At 46.6% G+C, this 17239-nt stretch overlaps 1 protein-coding gene across 5 annotated transcripts in view; it reads right to left on the bottom strand.

Annotated features, from left to right (window-relative positions):
* The window catches only part of LOC141174236 (tubby protein homolog), a 500281-nt gene that overhangs the window by 129937 nt on the left and 353105 nt on the right, over positions 1 to 17239 (bottom strand). For all 5 annotated transcript variants that reach the window (XM_073659070.1, XM_073659067.1, XM_073659066.1 and 2 more), the window contains exons 2-3: positions 2477 to 2528; positions 698 to 860 (exon numbers count right to left, since the gene is read on the bottom strand). In XM_073659070.1, the coding sequence (XP_073515171.1) occupies positions 698 to 860; positions 2477 to 2528 (215 nt within the window). The remainder of the gene's footprint in view (positions 1 to 697; positions 861 to 2476; positions 2529 to 17239) is intronic.

The following is a 17239-nucleotide window of genomic DNA, read 5'->3' as shown; positions in this document are numbered from 1 at the left end:
GGCCTTATACCGATAGTGGGGCCGTGGCCTTATACCGATAGTGGGGCCGTGGCCTTATACCGATAGTGGGGCCGTGGCCTTATACCGATAGTGGGGCCGTGGCCTTATACCGATAGTGGGGCCGTGGCCTTATACCGATAGTGGGGCCGTGGCCTTATACCGATAGTGGGGCCGTGGCCTTATACCGATAGTGGGGCCGTGGCCTTATACCGATAGTGGGGCCGTGGCCTTATACCGATAGTGGGGCCGTGGCCTTATACCGATAGTGGGGCCGTGGCCTTATACTGATAGTGGGGCCGTGGCCTTATACCGATAGTGGGGCCGTGGCCTTATACCGATAGTGGGGCCGTGGCCTTATACCGATAGTGGGGCCGTGGCCTTATACCGATAGTGGGGCCGTGGCCTTATACTGATAGTGGGGCCGTGACCTTATACTGATAGTGGGGCCGTGGCCTTATACCGATAGTGGGGCCGTGGCCTTATACCGATAGTGGGGCCGTGACCTTATACTGATAGTGGGGCCGTGACCTTATACTGATAGTGGGGCCGTGGTAAAGGGTCCAGTCATTTGGCTGTGAATAAAGAACGGACATGAGACGCCCGAAAATCATTTATATAGAGAGATGGAGACGACACGTCGTGAAATCAATCCCGCAGGTAAAAATGTCCGCAGCCGCTCCGGCGCTGGCCGACTCACCGTGGTATATGGTGCTGCTATTACTGCTGTTATAGGACTCCACCAGGGGAGCTTGTTCCTCCGACTGCTTCATCCTGCGGGTCCGAGCCCGGCCGTCCACATTAGACTGGACCATGAGCGGCTCCTGACGCTTCTTCTTCTGCTTCTGTTCTAATAGAGCGCGCTGTCCGAGAACAAGACACAACACGGGGTTAATTACCACAACCAATATGTAGCCTCGAGATCCTCAGCCCCGCCCCCGGTGATGACATCACTGATATAATGACATGAGACCACACCCCTTATACTCCAGCCCCGTCCCCGGTGATGACATCACTGATATAATGACATGAGGCCACACCCCTTATACTCCAGCCCCGCCCCCTGATGACATCACTGATATAATGACATGAGACCACACCCCTTATACTCCAGCCCCGCCCCCGGTGATGACATCACTGATATAATGACATGAGGCCACACCCCTTATACTCCAGCCCCGCCCCCGGTGATGACATCACTGATATAATGACATGAGGCCACACCCCTTATACTCCAGCCCCGCCCCCGGTGATGACATCACTGATATAATGACATGAGGCCACACCCCTTATACTCCAGCCCCGCCCCGGTGATGACATCACTGATATAATGACATGAGGCCACACCCCTTATATTCCAGCCCTGCCCCCGGTGATGACATCACTGATATAATGACATGATACCACACCCCTTATACTCCAGCCCCGCTCCCTGATGACATCACTGATATAATTACGTGAGGCCACACCCCTTATACTCCAGCCCTGCCCCTGGTGATGACATCACTGATATAATGTCATGAGACCACACCCCTTATACTCCAGCCCCGCCCCCTGATGACATCACTGATATAATGACATGAGGCCACACCCCTTATACTCCAGCCCCGCCCCCGGTGATGACATCACTGATATAATGACATGATATCACACCCCTTATACTCCAGCCCCGTCCCCGGTGATGACATCACTGATATAATGACATCAGACCACACCCCTTATACTCCAGCCCTGCCCCTGGTGATGACATCACTGATACAATGACATGAGATCACACCCCTTATACTCCAGCCCCGTCCCCGGTGATGACATCACTGATATAATGACATCAGACCACACCCCTTATACTCCAGCCCTGCCCCTGGTGATGACATCACTGATATAATGACATGAGACCACACCCCTTATACTCCAGCCCCGCCCCTGGTGATGACATCACTGATATAATGACATGAGACCACACCCCTTATACTCCAGCCCCGTCCCCGGTGATGACATCACTGATATAATGACATCAGACCACACCCCTTATACTCCAGCCCTGCCCCTGGTGATGACATCACTGATACAATGACATGAGATCACACCCCTTATACTCCAGCCCCGTCCCCGGTGATGACATCACTGATATAATGACATCAGACCACACCCCTTATACTCCAGCCCTGCCCCTGGTGATGACATCACTGATACAATGACATGAGATCACACCCCTTATACTCCAGCCCTGCCCCTGGTGATGACATCACTGATATAATGACATGAGGCCACACCCCTTATACTCCAGCCCCGTCCCCGGTGATGACATCACTGATATAATGACATGAGGCCACACCCCTTATACTCCAGCCCCGCCCCTGGTGATGACATCACTGATATAATAACCTGAGACCACACCCCTTATACTCCAGCTCCGCCCCTCATCTATCACTGCTGGTAACCCGCCTGTATACGTGTGTGAGGTTGTTGGTGAACTCACCTGTCTGTCAAGCTTCTGTTGTCGTAGACTACTGCTCTCATCATCCAGGACACTGCAAACACCAACACAAGATGCATTTTAGGATTATTATATAATGAAGAGTAAATGACAGTTCTAGGAGTCTGCAGCGGGCGACGCTCCGGCCGTCTGATACTACAACTCCCAGTATGTCCTGACCGTGTTACGATGGGACTTGGATTTCCATAGGTTGGAGGTTATCGGAGTTCTCCTCCCGCGCTCAGCCGCACTCCATGTATCGGGGTATAATATATATTGTTGCATCGGGGTAGAAGATGCGGTACACGGTATCAGTCACCTACACAAACACCCGGGGGTCCTGAGCTTAATGTTTCCAGCTGACGCCTCTAAACTCCCACACTGCTATCTGGCAACAGGAAAAGCAGAATTATGAATGCAGCTCTGGATGTGATTGGAGCATAAATCTTGGCAAAACATAGGACCGGAATTTATCAATGTATTTATCGTATTCTGGTTCAATCTGAAAGTAAATTCTACCAGCACACGAGCCGGCCCCCACGTCCTGCGGTAGATTTGGGGGCTCCGCATTGGGACAAGCTCTGCAGAATTAGATGAAGATGGATACAATGTGTTCTCCAGGTAATGACGGCGGGAGGATTGTTATTTCACTAATGGATAATGGATCTGCTCCCTGATCATTAGGGGGGCCTCCAGCACCAGACCATTTACTATAGAGGCGCCTCCTGGGGGGATGCACATGGCCGATGGGAGATAATTGGCGGCTCAGAGCAGTCCTATTATTCCACATCTTCTTCATTTTAGGCTTTTATTAAATCGGAGCTGTTTGATTGTGCATTAGAGGAGGCCGGGAAGATCTACAAGTGATCTGTGATGTATCCTGTGCCCGGGGAGACAACAGTGAGAGAAGACAGCAGCCCAATGTCAGAGACCCCCTGAAAACAAACTATACAGTTGTGCTCAAAAGTTTACACACCCCGGCAGAATTTTCCCTTTCCTGGCCTTGTTTCAGAGAATATGAATGATAACATAAAACCCTTTGTCTCCACTCCTGGTTATTGGTTGGGTGAAGCCATTTATTGTCAAACTACTGTGTTTTCTCTTCTTAAATCTTAATGAAACCAAAAACATCCAAATGACCCTGATCAGAAGTTCCCATACCCCAGTTCTTAATACCGTGTATTGCCCCCTCTAACATCAATGGCAGCTTGAAGTCTTTTGTGGTAGTTGTGGATGAGGGTCTTTATTTTCTCAGATGGTAAAGCTGCCCATTCTTCTCAGCAAAAAGCCTCCAGTTCCTGTAAATTCCTGGGCTGTCTAGCATGAACTGCATGCTTGAGATCTCCCCAGAGTGGCTCAACGATATTGAGGTCAGGAGACTGAGATGGCCTCTCCAGAACCTTCACGTTGTTCTGCTGTAGCCAATGACAGGTCGACTTGGCCTTGTGTTTTGGATCGTTGTCATGTTGGAACGTCCAAGTACGTCCCATGCGCAACTTCCGGGCTGATGAGTGCAAATTTGCCTCCAGTATTTGCTGATAATGTGCTGCATTCATCTTTCCTTCAACTTTTACTAAGTTTCCTGTGCCTTTGTAGCTCACACATCCCCAGAACATCAGCGATCCACCTCCATGCTTTACTGTAGGAATGGTGTTCCTTTCATCATAGGCCTTGTTGGCCTCTCTCCAAATGTAACATTTATGGTTGTGGCCAAAAAGTTCAATTTTGGTCTCATCACTCCAAATTACCTTGTTCCAGAAGATTTGAGGCCTGCCTCTGTGCTGTTTGGTGTATTGTACAGTGCTGGCCAAAAGTATTGGCACCCCTGCAATTCTATCAGATAATACTCAGTTTCTTCCTGACAATGACTGCAATCACAAATTCTTTGGTCTTATTCTCTTCATTTAATTTGCTTGCAAGGAAAAAACACAAAAGAGAATGAAGCAAAAATCAAATCATTGATTATTTCACACAAAACTCCAAAAGTATTGGCACCCTCAGCCTAATACTTGGTTGCACAACCTTTAGCCAAAATAACTGCGAACAACCGCTTCCGGTAACCATCAATGAGCTTCTTACAATGCTCTGCTGGAATTGTAGACCATTCTTCTTTGGCAAACTGCTCCAGGTCCCTGATATTTGAAGGGCGCCTTCTCCAAACTGCCATTTTGAGATCTCTCCACAGGTGTTCTATGGGATTCAGGTCTGGGCTCATTGCTGGCCACCTTAGAAGTCTCCAGTGCTTTCTCTCAAACCATTTTATAGTGCTTTTGGGAGTGTGTTTTGGGTCATTGTCCTGCTGGAAGACCCATGACCTCTGAGGGAGACCCAGCTTTCTCACACTGGGCCCTACGTTATGATGCAAAATTTGTTGGTAGTCTTCAGACTTCATAATGCCATGCACACGGTCAAGGAGTCCAGTGCCAGAGGCAGCAAAGCAACCCCAAAACATCAGGGAACCTCCGCCATGTTTGACTGTAGGGACCGTGTTCTTTTCTTTGAATGCCTCTTTTTTTTTTCCTGTACACTCTATGTTGATGCTTTTTCCCATCTACTTTTGTCTCATCTTCCAAAACGTTTTAGGCTTTCTCAGGTAAGTTTTGGCAAACTCCAGCCTGGCTTTTTTATGTCTCGGGGTAAGAAGTGGGGTCTTCCTGGGTATCCTACCATACAGTCCCTTTTCATTCAGACGCCGACGGATAGTACGGGTTGACACTGTTGTACCCTCGGACTGCAGGGCAGCTTGAACTTGTTTGGATGTTAGTCGAGGTTCTTTATCCACCATCCGCACAATCTTGCGTTGAAATCTCTTGTCAATTTTTCTTTTCCGTCCACATCTAGGGAGGTTAGCCACAGTGCCATGGGCTTTACACTTCTTGATGACACTGCGCACGGAAGACACAGGAACATTCAGGTCTTTGGAGATGGACTTGTAGCCTTGAGATTGCTCATGCTTCCTCACAATTTGGTTTCTCAAGTCCTCAGACAGTTCTTTGGTCTTCTTTCTTTTCTCCATGCTCAATGTGGTCACACAAGGACACAGGACAGAGGTTGAGTCAACTTTAATCCATGTTAACTGGCTGCAAGTGTGATTTAGTTATTGCCAACACCTGTTAGGTGCCACAGGTAAGTTACAGGTGCTGGTAATTACACCAATTACAGAAGCAGCACAGGATTTTTCAAACAGTGCCAATACTTTTGTCCACCCCCTTTTTTAGGTTTGGTGTGGAATTATATCCAATTTGGCTTTAGGACAATTCTTTTTGTGTTTTTTTCATTGAAGACAAATTAAATGAAGAGAATAAGACCAAAGAATTTGTGATTGCAATCAGGAAGAAACTGAGGATTATCTGACAGAATTGCAGGGGTGCCAATACTTTGGGCCAGCACTGTAGGTGAGATACTTTGTGGCATTTGCACAGTAATGGCTTTCTTCTGGCGACTCGATCATGCAGCCCATTTTTCTTCAAGTGCCTCCTTATTGTGCATCTTGAAACACCCACACCGCTAGTTTTCAGAGAGTCCTGAATTTCATCTGATGTTATTTGTGGGTTTTTCTTTGCATCCCGAACAATTTTCCTGGCAGTTGTGGCCGAAATGTTTGTTGGTCTACCTGACCGTGGTTTGGTTTTTACAGAGCCCAAGATTTTCCATTTGTTAATCACAGTTTGAACGCTGCTGACTGGCATTATCAATTCCTTGGATATCTTTTTGTATCCCTTTCCTGTGTTATACAGTTCAACTACCTTTTCCGGTAGATCCGTTGACAATTGTTTTGCTTTCCCCATGACTCACAATCCAGAAACATCAGTGGCTGGATGAAAGATGCAAGAGTCTGTCTGGATCCCAGAAACTCACTCAGCTTTTATGCACACACACTGATTACAAGAAAACAGGTCACAGGTGAGGATGTTACCTTTAGTAGCCATTCAAACTCATTTGTGTCAAATTCTGTGCATGTTATCAGGCCAAAATCACCAGGGTATGTGAACTTTTGATCGGGGTCATCTGGATGTTTTTGGTTGTCATTAAGATTTAAAAAGAGAAAACACAGTAGTTTGACAATAAATGGCTTCACCCAACCAATAACCGTGAGTGGAGAGAAAGTTTTTTTTGTTATCATTCATATTCTCTGAAACAAGACCAAGAAAGGAAAAATTCTGTCGGGGTATGTAAACTTTCGAGCACAGCTGTATATTTACTCTTTCTGATAAGGATTAATCTCATGAAGAACTACAAGTACCGGAAACTCTCCACCTATAAACCTGCATGTCACATACTGCAATGAAAGGACCTACAGGAGTAATCTGTAACTGTCAGCAAGCTGCTGTTGACGGATCTGTCATCCTTCAGGGGTCTGAGAGACAAACAAAATGACATTAGAGGCGAATCTAAGGGGTAACTTTTCTCCTTGTGGAGTGTGATATGCCGGACGACGTGTCAGTGAGTGATATGCCGGGTCAGGCATGTCACCCTCCACAAGGAGATCCCAGTCAGAAGCCTGTCACCTAGCCGAATCAGATCTCATGCTTTGCGCTGACAAGGGGCAACACCCCGAAACATGTGTCTGAAAACTGAGATTCTGGTTTGGCTATTAACCTAAGTCATGTGACTCGAATCAAGGCTTGTTAACGGGTCGATATTGATGTATAAGATTGCTACTTCCAGTAGGTGGCGCTAGATTTCCTGTCCTTGTCTTTTCAGAAGAGCCAATTTGCATGTGACATTAGAGGCAGGACCCAACACACTGCTTTGGGGTCTCCACAGGAGCCCAAAAACTGCACCTAGGATCCTCCAGTACCTGTTCTGCTGATATAGGGGGCGCTATAAAGGGAGGATGAGGGCCACTTATACAGGGTACGCAGGCACTGATGGGGGGCAGCTGTGTCTGAGTGCAGCATGAGGGGGTCCCACCGTGGTATTCAGTGATTCGACCAGTGCAGAGATGAGACAGATATAGAAATATAACAATGTAATAAAGAATGTAACAATGTAACAAGGCAGAATTCTAAATGTAAATATTGTCAGATTCCTTTTTCCCCAGGTGTGCACAGCATTCACTGGTCAGAGCAGCAGCTTGTGCTCCAGAGCTGCTCTTGATAGTAACATAACTAGACAGATTTGCCATTCAGGGGGCTGGTAAATCCAGTTGTGGGGGCTTAATGAGTTCTTTTCATGTTGAATGAACCTTTGAGGACATAAAACCTCCTTGTGCTGCAGAACATGAAATGTCTCACCCGGAAGGAGGCACAGGAGGCGCATTATGTGACCCCCACATCCCCTATTCATGGGTCTGGGCACAGACCCCCGAGTCTTGTGGGGGGACACAGTTGTCTTGTCTTCCTCAGCACCTGCCGCTGTACAAATGATCCAAGGAGAAGTCCGGACGCTCAAAGCTCCGCATTCATTCTAGATAGGAAGCGGGAAGGGAAGCGGAGCCCCCCCCATAGCCACCGACAAGGGGAGCATTCATGAGAGCGCGGAGAAGGGAGGCCAGAGGAACTGGTACTCCCATCATCCTGCACCCAGGAGCTCACAATCACAGCGGGAGAGGATTAGATACACGGCTCAGCAGACAGTATCACACAGGAGAGGATTAGATACACGGCTCAGCAGACAGTATCACACAGGATAGGATTAGATACACGGCTCAGCAGAAAGTATCACACAGGAGAGGAATAGATACACGGCTCAGCAGACAGTATCACACAGGAGAGGATTAGATACACGGCTCAGCAGACAGTATCACACAGGAGAGGATTAGATACACGGCTCAGCAGACAGTATCACACAGGAGAGGATTAGATACACGGCTCAGCAGACCGTATCACACAGGATAGGATTAGATACACGGCTCAGCAGACAGTATCACACAGAATAGGATTAGATACACGGCTCAGCAGACAGTATCACACATGATAGGATTAGATACACGGCTCAGCAGACAGTATCACACATGATAGGATTAGATACACCGCTCAGCAGACAGTATCACACAGGATAGGATTAGATACATGGCTCAGCAGACAGTATCACACAGCAGAGGATTAGATACACGGCTCAGCAGACAGTATCACACAGGAGAGGATTAGATACACTGCTCAGCATACAGTATCACACAGGAGAGGATTAGATACACGGCTCAGCATACAGTATCACACAGGAGAGGATTAGATACACGGCTCAGCATACAGTATCACACAGGAGAGGATTAGATACACGGCTCAGCAGACAGTATCACACAGCAGAGGATTAGATACACGGCTCAGCATACAGTATCACACAGGAGAGGATTAGATACACGGCTCAGCATACAGTATCACACAGGAGAGGATTAGATACACGGCTCAGCATACAGTATCACACAGGAGAGGATTAGATACACGGCTCAGCATACAGTATCACACAGGAGAGGATTAGATACACGGCTCAGCAGACAGTATCACACAGCAGAGGATTAGATACACGGCTCAGCATACAGTATCACACAGGAGAGGATTAGATACACGGCTCAGCATACAGTATCACACAGGAGAGGATTAGATACACGGCTCAGCATACAGTATCACACAGGAGAGGATTAGATACACGGCTCAGCAGACAGTATCACACATGATGGGATTAGATACACGGCTCAGCAGACGGTATCACACAGGATAGGATTAGATACACGGCTCAGCAGACAGTATCACACAGGAGAGGATTAGATACACGGCTCAGCAGACGGTATCACACAGGATAGGATTAGATACACCGCTCAGCAGACAGTATCACACAGGATAGGATTAGATACACGGCTCAGCAGACAGTATCACACAGGAGAGGATTAGATACACGGCTCAGCAGACGGTATCACACAGGATAGGATTAGATACACAGCTCAGCAGACAGTATCACACAGGATAGGATTAGATACACGGCTCAGCAGACAGTATCACACAGGAGAGGATTAGATACACGGCTCAGCAGACAGTATCACACAGGAGAGGATTAGATACACGGCTCAGCAGACAGTATCACACAGGAGAGGATTAGATACACGGCTCAGCAGACAGTATCACACAGGAGAGGATTAGATACACGGCTCAGCATACAGTATCACACAGGATAGGATTAGATACACGGCTCAGCAGATGGTATCACACAGGATAGGATTAGATACACGGCTCAGCAGACGGTATCACACAGGATAGGATTAGATACACGGCTCAGCAGATGGTATTAAACAGGATAGGATTAGATACACGGCTCAGCAGACAGTATCACACAGGATAGGATTAGATACACGGCTCAGCAGACGGTATCACACAGGATAGGATTAGATACACGGCTCAGCAGACGGTATCACACAGGATAGGATTAGATACACGGCTCAGCAGATGGTATTAAACAGGATAGGATTAGATACACGGCTCAGCAGACAGTATCACACAGGATAGGATTAGATACACGGCTCAGCAGATGGTATCACACAGGATAGGATTAGATACACGGCTCAGCAGATGGTATTAAACAGGATAGGATTAGATACACAGCTCAGCAGACAGTATCACACAGGATAGGATTAGATACACGGCTCAGCAGACAGTATCACACAGGATAGGATTAGATACACAGCTCAGCAGACAGTATCACACAGGAGAGGATTAGATACACGGCTCAGCAGACAGTATCACACAGGATAGGATTAGATACACGGCTCAGCAGACAGTATCACACAGGATAGGATTAGATACACAGCTCAGCAGACAGTATCACACAGGAGAGGATTAGATACACAGCTCAGCAGACAGTATCACACAGGATAGGATTAGATACACAGCTCAGCAGACAGTATCACACATGATGGGATTAGATACACAGCAGACAGTATCACACAGGATAGGATTAGATACACGGCTCAGCAGACAGTATCACACAGGATAGGATTAGATACACGGCTCAGCAGACAGTATCACACAGGAGAGGATTAGATACACGGCTCAGCAGACAGTATCACACAGGATAGGATTAGATACACGGCTCAGCAGACAGTATCACACAGGATAGGATTAGATACACGGCTCAGCAGACAGTATCACACAGGAGAGGATTAGATACACGGCTCAGCAGACAGTATCACACAGGAGAGGATTAGATACACGGCTCAGCAGACAGTATCACACAGGATAGGATTAGATACGCGGCTCAGCAGACAGTATCACACAGGAGAGGATTAGATACACCGCTCAGCAGACAGTATCACACAGGATAGGATTAGATACACGGCTCAGAAGATAATATCACACAGGATAGGATTAGATACACGGCTCAGCAGACAGTATCACACGATGGGATGAGATACACGGCTCAGCAGACAGTATCACACAGGATAGGATTAGATACACGGCTCAGCATACAGTATCACACAGGAGAGGATTAGATACACGGCTCAGCAGACAGTATCACACAGGAGAGGATTAGATACACGGCTCAGCAGAGAGTATCACACAGGATAGGATTAGATACACGGCTCAGCAGAGAGTATCACACAGGAGAGGATTAGATACACGGCTCAGCAGACAGTATCACACAGGATAGGATTAGATACACGGCTCAGCAGAGAGTATCACACAGGATAGGATTAGATACACGGCTCAGCAGACAGTATCACACAGGAGAGGATTAGATACACGGCTCAGCAGAGAGTATCACTGATGATCGGATGTTCAGCAGATGCTTTGTACTATTAGGGCTCATACTCATCTGAGTGAAAAACGGACGAGTGCAGCCTGATAAATATTCGGATTGCACTCTGACCAATGTTAATCTATAAGTCTCTGCTCCTCTGCGATTCTTTTCTCAGTTCAGATCGGACTGATATTAACAGGCTGGGAAGGGGCTATGAATACTGGCCCCCTCCCAGACTAAAAACATCAGCTCTCAGCTGCCCCAGAAAAGGAGCATCCATAAGATGCACCAACTCTGATGCTTAGCCTCCTTTATTGAATCTAAATTTACCAAAACCATTATACTTACCCTTACGCCCAATTCAGCATGTCAAGCAGCAGAGACACTGAGCTGCGGGTGCTTGCAGTGACGTGATAAAGTTGAGCGGAGTTCATACCCAATCAACTCTGTTCACCTCACTGACGTCACCGCGAAGTTCTCATGCTCGCGGTGCCATCAGAAAGGTCAGCGGAGTTCACAGCCAATGAACTACTTTCACCTCAATTACGTCAGCTCAAGGGCCGTGGGAAAGTTCTCAATGCGCTCGTGCTGACATCATTGAGATGAGTGCAGTTTATTGGGTATGAACTCCACTCAACTTTATCACGTCACCGCGAGGCACTGAACTGCGCAAGCACACTCGGCTGCCTGACATGCTGAACGCTTGCATTATGCCAGTGTTCAGCATGACAAGTAGATGTAGCAGAGCTAGAGTCGTCTATGGACAAATGGATTATTATTGGGGACAGGTGAGGATTATGTTGCTTTATTATTTTATTTTATTTTTTTTACAGGTGACATGGGCTTCAATGGATTGGGCGTAAAAGGTGAGTATAAGTGTTTTTTTATTTTACATTCAATAGAGGGGTCTGTGTCATTATTTCAAATAAAGTACTTTATTCTGGGTAGGTTATTTTTTTACAATTTGACTATGGAGTTTGTCTTATAGACGCCTCTCCATTACTAACCCCTGGGCTTCATGTCAGCTGCCAATACAAAGCTGACATCAACCGCGACCTATTACCCCAGTTGCCATTGCACCAGGGAAGAGTGGAGGCTAAGCGCCAGAATCGGCGCATCTTATGGATGCGCCATTTCTGGTGCGGCTGAGAGCTGATGTTTTTAGCCTGGGAGGGGGCCAATATCCATCGTCCCTTCCTAGAATATTAATATCAGCCAACAACTGTCTGCCTAGCCTTTGTGGGTAATTAATTATAGGGGGTCCCACGTAATTTTTTTTGGGGGGGCCCCATTATAATAACCAGTAAGGGCTAAGTATACAGCTGGGGGTTGATATTAAGAGCCTGGGAAGCTCCATGAGTATTAACCTTTTCCCGGGCTATAAACATCAGCCCCAGCTGCCAGCTTTCCCTCCGCTGGTTAATAAAATTTAGTGATCCAGGGTCCCACGCCATTTTTTGGGGGGACCCCCATTATAATAACCAGTAAAGGCTAGGTATTCAGCTGGGGGATGATATTAGTAGCCTGGGAAGCTCCATGAGTATTAACCCCTTCCCAGGCTATAAACATCAGCCCCAGCTGCCTGCTTTCCCTCCGCTGGTTAATAAAATTTAGTGATCCAGGATCCCACAACATTTTTTTCAGAAATGTAATTATTTATTACTAAATTACAGTAAGATACAGACGCAAAGCATTGATTATATATCTGACTCACATTTATATCTATCCATCTTTCTGTATCTATCTATCTAATCTTTATTTATAAATGTATTGAAGAATATTTTCTTGACAAACTAAGTATCAATGAGAGAGAATTCCTCTATGTAAAAGCTCAAGTCGCATTGTACTCGCACGAAAGCCATATAAAAGCCGTCCAACTTTCAGGAACAATATTGGACCTTTTTTTTTTTACAGTAGTGGGTATGAGCCCTTAGAGTGGTTACATTAAGGATTCTCTACTGTAAGAGCGGTCACAGTACGGAGTCTCTACAGTAAGAGCGGTCACAGTACAGAGCCTCAACTGTAAGAGCGGTCACAGTACAGAGTCTCTACTGTAAGAGCGGTCACAGTACAGAGCCTCAACTATAAGAGCGGTCACAGTACAGAGTCTCTACTGTAAGAGCGGTCACAGTACAGAGTCTCTACTGTAAGAGCGGTCACAGTACAGAGTCTCTACTGTAAGAGCGGTCACAGTACGGAGTCTCTACTGTAAGAGCGGTCACAGTACGGATTCTCTACAGTAAGAGCGGTCACAGTACAGAGCCTCTACTGTAAGAGCGGTCACAGTACGGAGTCTCTACTGTAAGAGAGGTCACAGTACGGATTCTCTACAGTAAGAGCGGTCACAAGTACGGAGTCTCTACAGTAAGAGCGGTCACAGTACGGATTCTCTACAGTAAGAGTGGTCACAGTACGGATTCTCTACAGTAAGAGCGGTCACAGTATGGATTCTCTACAGTAAGAGCGGTCACAGTATGGAGTCTCTACAGTAAGAGCGGTCACAGTACGGAGTCTCTACAGTAAGAGCGGTCACAGTACGGATTCTCTACAGTAAGAGAGGTCACAGTATGGATTCTCTACTGTAAGAGCGGTCACAGTACGGAGTCTCTACTGTAAGAGCGGTCACAGTACGGATTCTCTACAGTAAGAGCGGTCACAAGTATGGAGTCTCTACAGTAAGAGCGGTCACAGTATGGAGTCTCTACAGTAAGAGCGGTCACAAGTATGGAGTCTCTACAGTAAGAGCGGTCACAGTACGGATTGTCTACAGTAAGAGAGGTCACAAGTATGGAGTCTCTACAGTAAGAGCGGTCACAGTACGGATTCTCTACAGTAAGAGCGGTCACAGTACAGATTCTCTACAGTAAAAGCGGTCACAGTACGGATTCTATACAGCAAGAGCGGTCACAGTATGGAGTCTCTACAGTAAGAGCGATCACAGTACAGAGCCTCTACTGTAAGAGCGGTCACAGTACAGAGCCTCTACTGTAAGAGCGGTCACAGTACAGAGCCTCTACTGTAAGAGCGGTCACAGTACGGATTCTCTACAGTAAGAGCGGTCACAGTTTGGCTGCATTATGTGTATTATTGTATATGCAGTCGCTGCCCCCGATGTGTTCTCTATCCTCAGACACCCACCTCGGGGTGATGCTATTTTGGGTGGGGTTGATGTTGGAGGCGGATGAAGAGCGCAGTAGTGCAGGACTCAGGGCTGCGGGGGTCATTGTGCTGCCTGAGACGCTCACGACTTTCACATCTGATGAAATTCTACTGTGCAGCAAAGAGTTAAAGGGGCTTTCTGCCCACACAGCAGCCTCCTGACGTCAGCAGCTCCGCTACCTGCGATCTGTCTGCGAGCAGAGATCATCCTCCATGAGGGGAACCCCGAATCAGCTGCACCAGGTCCACCATCAGTAATCCTCCCTGTATAACGCTGCGATGCCCCTCACTGCACCGGAGCCACAAAGTCCGACAGTCCACAGGGGCCACATATGACGGACCGAGATCCTACAGCTCCCAGAATGCACTTCACCTACACAAGCTGAATACAGACATTAAAGGGAAGCGGTCAGACAATGCCTGCAGACAGTCAGCGGGATCAGACCCGGGGCAACACTGTAGCCACACGAGGGGATGGGAGCCACAGCACCAGCAGAATAGTGAGTGCAGCTCTGGAGTATAAAACAGGAGGTAACTCAGGATCAGTAATGTAATGTATGTACACAGTGACTGCACCAGCAGAATAGTGAGTGCAGCTCTGGAGTATAATACAGGATGTAACTCAGGATCAGTAATGTAATGTATGTACACAGTGACTGCACCAGCAGAATAGTGAGTGCAGCTCTGGAGTATAATACAGGATGTAACTCAGGATCAGTAATGTAATGTATGTACACAGTGACTGCACCAGCAGAATAGTGAGTGCAGCTCTAGAGTATAATACAGGAGGTAACTCAGGATCAGTAATGTAATGCATGTACACTGTGACTGCACCAGCAGAATAGTGAGTGCAGCTCTGGAGTATAATACAGGATGTAACTCAGGATCAGTAATGTAATGTATGTACACAGTGACTGCACCAACAGAATAGTGAGTGCAGCTCTGGAGTATAATACAGGATGTAACTCAGGATCAGTAATGTAATGCATGTACACAGTGACTGCACCAACAGAATAGTGAGTGCAGCTCTGGAGTATAATACAGGATGTAACTCAGGATCAGTAATGTAATGTATGTACACAGTGACTGCACCAGCAGAATAGGGAGTGCAGCTCTGGAGTATAATACAGGATATAACTCAGGATCAGTAATGTAATGTATGTACACAGTGACTGCACCAGCAGAATAGTGAGTGCAGCTCTGGAGTATAATACAGGATGTAACTCAGGATCAGTAATGTAATGTATGTACACAGTGACTGCACCAGCAGAATAGTGAGCGCAGCTCTGGAGTATAATACAGGATGTAACTCAGGATCAGTAATGTAATGTATGTACACCGTGACTGCACCAGCAGAATAGTGAGTGCAGCTCTGGGGTATAATACAGGATGTAACTCAGGATCAGTAATGTAATGTATGTACACAGTGACTGCATCAGCAGAATAGTGAGTGCAGCTCTAGAGTATAATACAGGATGTAACTCAGGATCAGTAATGTAATGTATGTACACAGTGACTGCACCAGCAGAATAGTGAGTGCAGCTCTGGAGTATAATACAGGATGTAACTCAGGATCAATAATGTAATGTATGTACACAGTGACTGCATCAGCAGAATAGTGAGTGCAGCTCTGGAGTATAATACAGGATGTAACTCAGGATCAGTAATGTAATGTATGTACACAGTGACTGCATCAGCAGAATAGTGAGTGCAGCTCTGGAGTATAATACAGGATGTAACTCAGGATCAGTAATGTAATGTATGTACACAGTGACTACACCAGCAGAATAGTGAGTGCAGCTCTGGAGTATAATACAGGATGTAACTCAGGATCAGTAATGTAATGTATGTACACAGTGACTGCACCAGCAGAATAGTGAGTGCAGCTCTGGAGTATAATACAGGATGTAACTCAGGATCAGTAATGTAATGTATGTACACAGTGACTGCACCAGCAGAATAGTGAGTGCAGCTCTGGAGTATAATACAGGAGGTAACTCAGAATCAGTAATGTAATGTATGTACACAGTGACTGCACCAGCAGAATAGCGAGTGCAGCTCTGGAGTATAATACAGGAGGTAACTCAGGATCAGTAATGTAATGTATGTACACAGTGACTGCACCAGCAGAATAGTGAGCGCAGCTCTGGAGTATAATACAGGAGGTAACTCAGGATCAGTAATGTAATGTATGTACACAGTGACTGCACCAGCAGAATAGTGAGTGCAGCTCTGGAGTATAATACAGGAGGTAACTCAGGATCAGTAATATAATGTATGTACACAGTGACTGCACCAGCAGAATAGTGAGTGCAGCTCTGGAGTATAATACAGGAGGTAACTCAGGATCAGTAATGTAATGTATGTACACAGTGACTGCACCAGCAGAATAGTGAGTGCAGCTCTGGAGTATAATACAGGATGTAACTCAGGATCAGTAATGTAATGTATGTACACAGTGACTACACCAGCAGAATAGTGAGTGCAGCTCTGGAGTATAATACAGGAGGTAACTCAGGATCACTAATGTAATGTATGTACACAGTGACTGCACCAGCAGAATAGTGAGTGCAGCTCTGGAGTATAATACAGGAGGTAACTCAGGATCAGTAATGTAATGTATGTACTCAGTGACTGCACCAGCAGAATAGTGAGTGCAGCTCTGGAGTATAATACAGGATGTAACTCAGGATCAGTAATGTAATGTATGTACACAGTGACTGCACCAGCAGAATAGTGAGTGCAGCTCTGGAGTATAATACAGGATGTAACTCAGGATCAGTAATGTAATGTATGTACACAGTGACTGCACCAGCAGAATAGTGAGTGCAGCTCTGGAGTATAATACAGGAGGTAACTCAGGATCAGTAATGTAATGTATGTACACAGTGACTGCACCAGCAGAATAGTGAGTGCAGCTCTGGAGTATAATACAGG

The sequence above is a fragment of the Phyllobates terribilis genome, unplaced genomic scaffold (genome assembly GCF_046119375.1).
Source record: "Phyllobates terribilis strain yellow unplaced genomic scaffold, ASM4611937v1 Scaffold_13__5_contigs__length_258822181, whole genome shotgun sequence".
NCBI lineage: Eukaryota > Metazoa > Chordata > Amphibia > Anura > Dendrobatidae > Phyllobates > Phyllobates terribilis.
Note: the sequence above shows the minus strand (reverse complement) of the source record. Positions and strands in the feature narration are given on the sequence as shown.